The 1,566-nt window shown below is 58.2% G+C and overlaps 1 protein-coding gene across 1 annotated transcript; it reads left to right on the forward strand.

Annotated features, from left to right (window-relative positions):
* Positions 1-575: 575 nt before the first annotated feature.
* LOC124650480 (abscisic acid receptor PYL5-like) lies at positions 576-1,302 on the forward strand. Its single transcript, XM_047190000.1, has one exon. It carries the CDS (start codon positions 685-687, stop codon positions 1,300-1,302), a length of 618 nt encoding a protein of 205 aa, XP_047045956.1. The 5' UTR covers positions 576-684.
* Positions 1,303-1,566: the final 264 nt, after the last annotated feature.

Genomic DNA, 1,566 nt, shown 5'->3' on the forward strand with positions numbered 1-1,566 from the left:
TTTCCTTTATCAAAAAGATAGACCTGTAATGTAAACCTCAATGCTATTTGGCATGGATATTCTCTAAACCCTTTTGAAGCAGATGGATTGATAACTGGGGGTGTGTGCTACGACTTCAATTTTTTTCTTTTTCTTGTGAACAATTCGTTTGTTACATCTACCCCAAACAAGTTGGCATATAAACAAGAGCAACCAACCTTATAAGAAACAAATTAATCACCAATTGGCACATCGCTTTCCCCTAATTCTACTTTGACCCCCTATGATATGCCTAGTGTCCCCGAGTCCCAACCAATCCGCCCTCGTTTCCCACCGGAAACAGGCGGCGGCAGAGCCCAAAACCACCACCTTTCCCCCGCGTTCGCCTGAGAAAACTATCCCCAACTCTCCCAAGTGACCCTAGATGTTGAGCGACTGCGCCCTACAACTTGCTCCTCGCCTCAACCACAGTAACAACAAATGGCCAAGTTGCCGCGAGTTGTGTTGTGCCCACCGCAATCTCGCTTGTCCTAGGTGTATAATAGGTGCCCGGCAACCTCTCTCTCCCCCAAGGGACCATCCGGCGATCTTTCTTTCTTCTTCCTTGCCGACCTCTCTGGTCTCTGCAAGCTCCTCCTCGCGTCTAAGAAACCAAGAAGAGCTTAGCTTGAAGAGGATCAGCAGGGTAGTGAGCAAGAGATTATAATGCCGTGCACATCTCTACGGCCGTCGGCGCCGCAGCGTGCCCGGATCGCGGGTGGAGGCGGGTGCGGGTGGAAGGCGGCAGCGCACGCGGCGTCGTGCGTAGCGGTGCCAGCGGAGGTGGCGCGGCACCACGAGCACGCTGCGGGGGCCGGGCAGTGCTGCTCGGCGGTGGTGCAGGCGATCGAGGCGCCCGTGGACGCGGTGTGGGCGGTGGTGCGGCGCTTCGACCGGCCGCAGGCGTACAAGAACTTTATCCGGAGCTGCCGCCTCGTGGACGGCGACGGCGGTGAGGTGGCGGTGGGCTCCGTGCGCGAGGTGCGGGTGGTCTCGGGCCTCCCCGCCACCAGCAGCCGCGAGCGGCTGGAGATCCTCGACGACGAGCGCCGCGTGCTCAGCTTCCGCGTCGTCGGCGGAGAGCACCGCCTCTCCAACTACCGGTCGGTGACCACCGTGCACGACACCGCGGCGACGGGCGGCGCCGTCGTGGTGGAGTCGTACGTCGTGGACGTGCCCGCAGGGAACACCGCCGACGAGACGCGCACGTTCGTGGACACCATCGTGCGCTGCAACCTCCAGTCGCTGGCGCGCACCGCCCAGCAGCTCGCCCTCGCCGCCTAGCTTCATACGCCGGTCGTGACCGACCGGCGGCCACCGGCTCGCGTGCCGGTTTTTTAGGAGGTCATTGCTTATTGTTTCCTGACATCTTGTGTTTGCCTCTTTTGAGGCGTCTGGTCGATGGATCGGCATGTGTGGTTCAAGCTTGTGTTTTCATTTTTCATTTTGTTGCTAGCTAGTGCTGCGATTAACTCCCCCTTGTTCATACCGCGTACACATGATGTATAACTTAGCTTTCTACAGCTTGTTTTGTTGGTCGGTGCTACC

Source organism: Lolium rigidum, chromosome 4, assembly GCF_022539505.1.
Source record: "Lolium rigidum isolate FL_2022 chromosome 4, APGP_CSIRO_Lrig_0.1, whole genome shotgun sequence".
NCBI lineage: Eukaryota > Viridiplantae > Streptophyta > Magnoliopsida > Poales > Poaceae > Lolium > Lolium rigidum.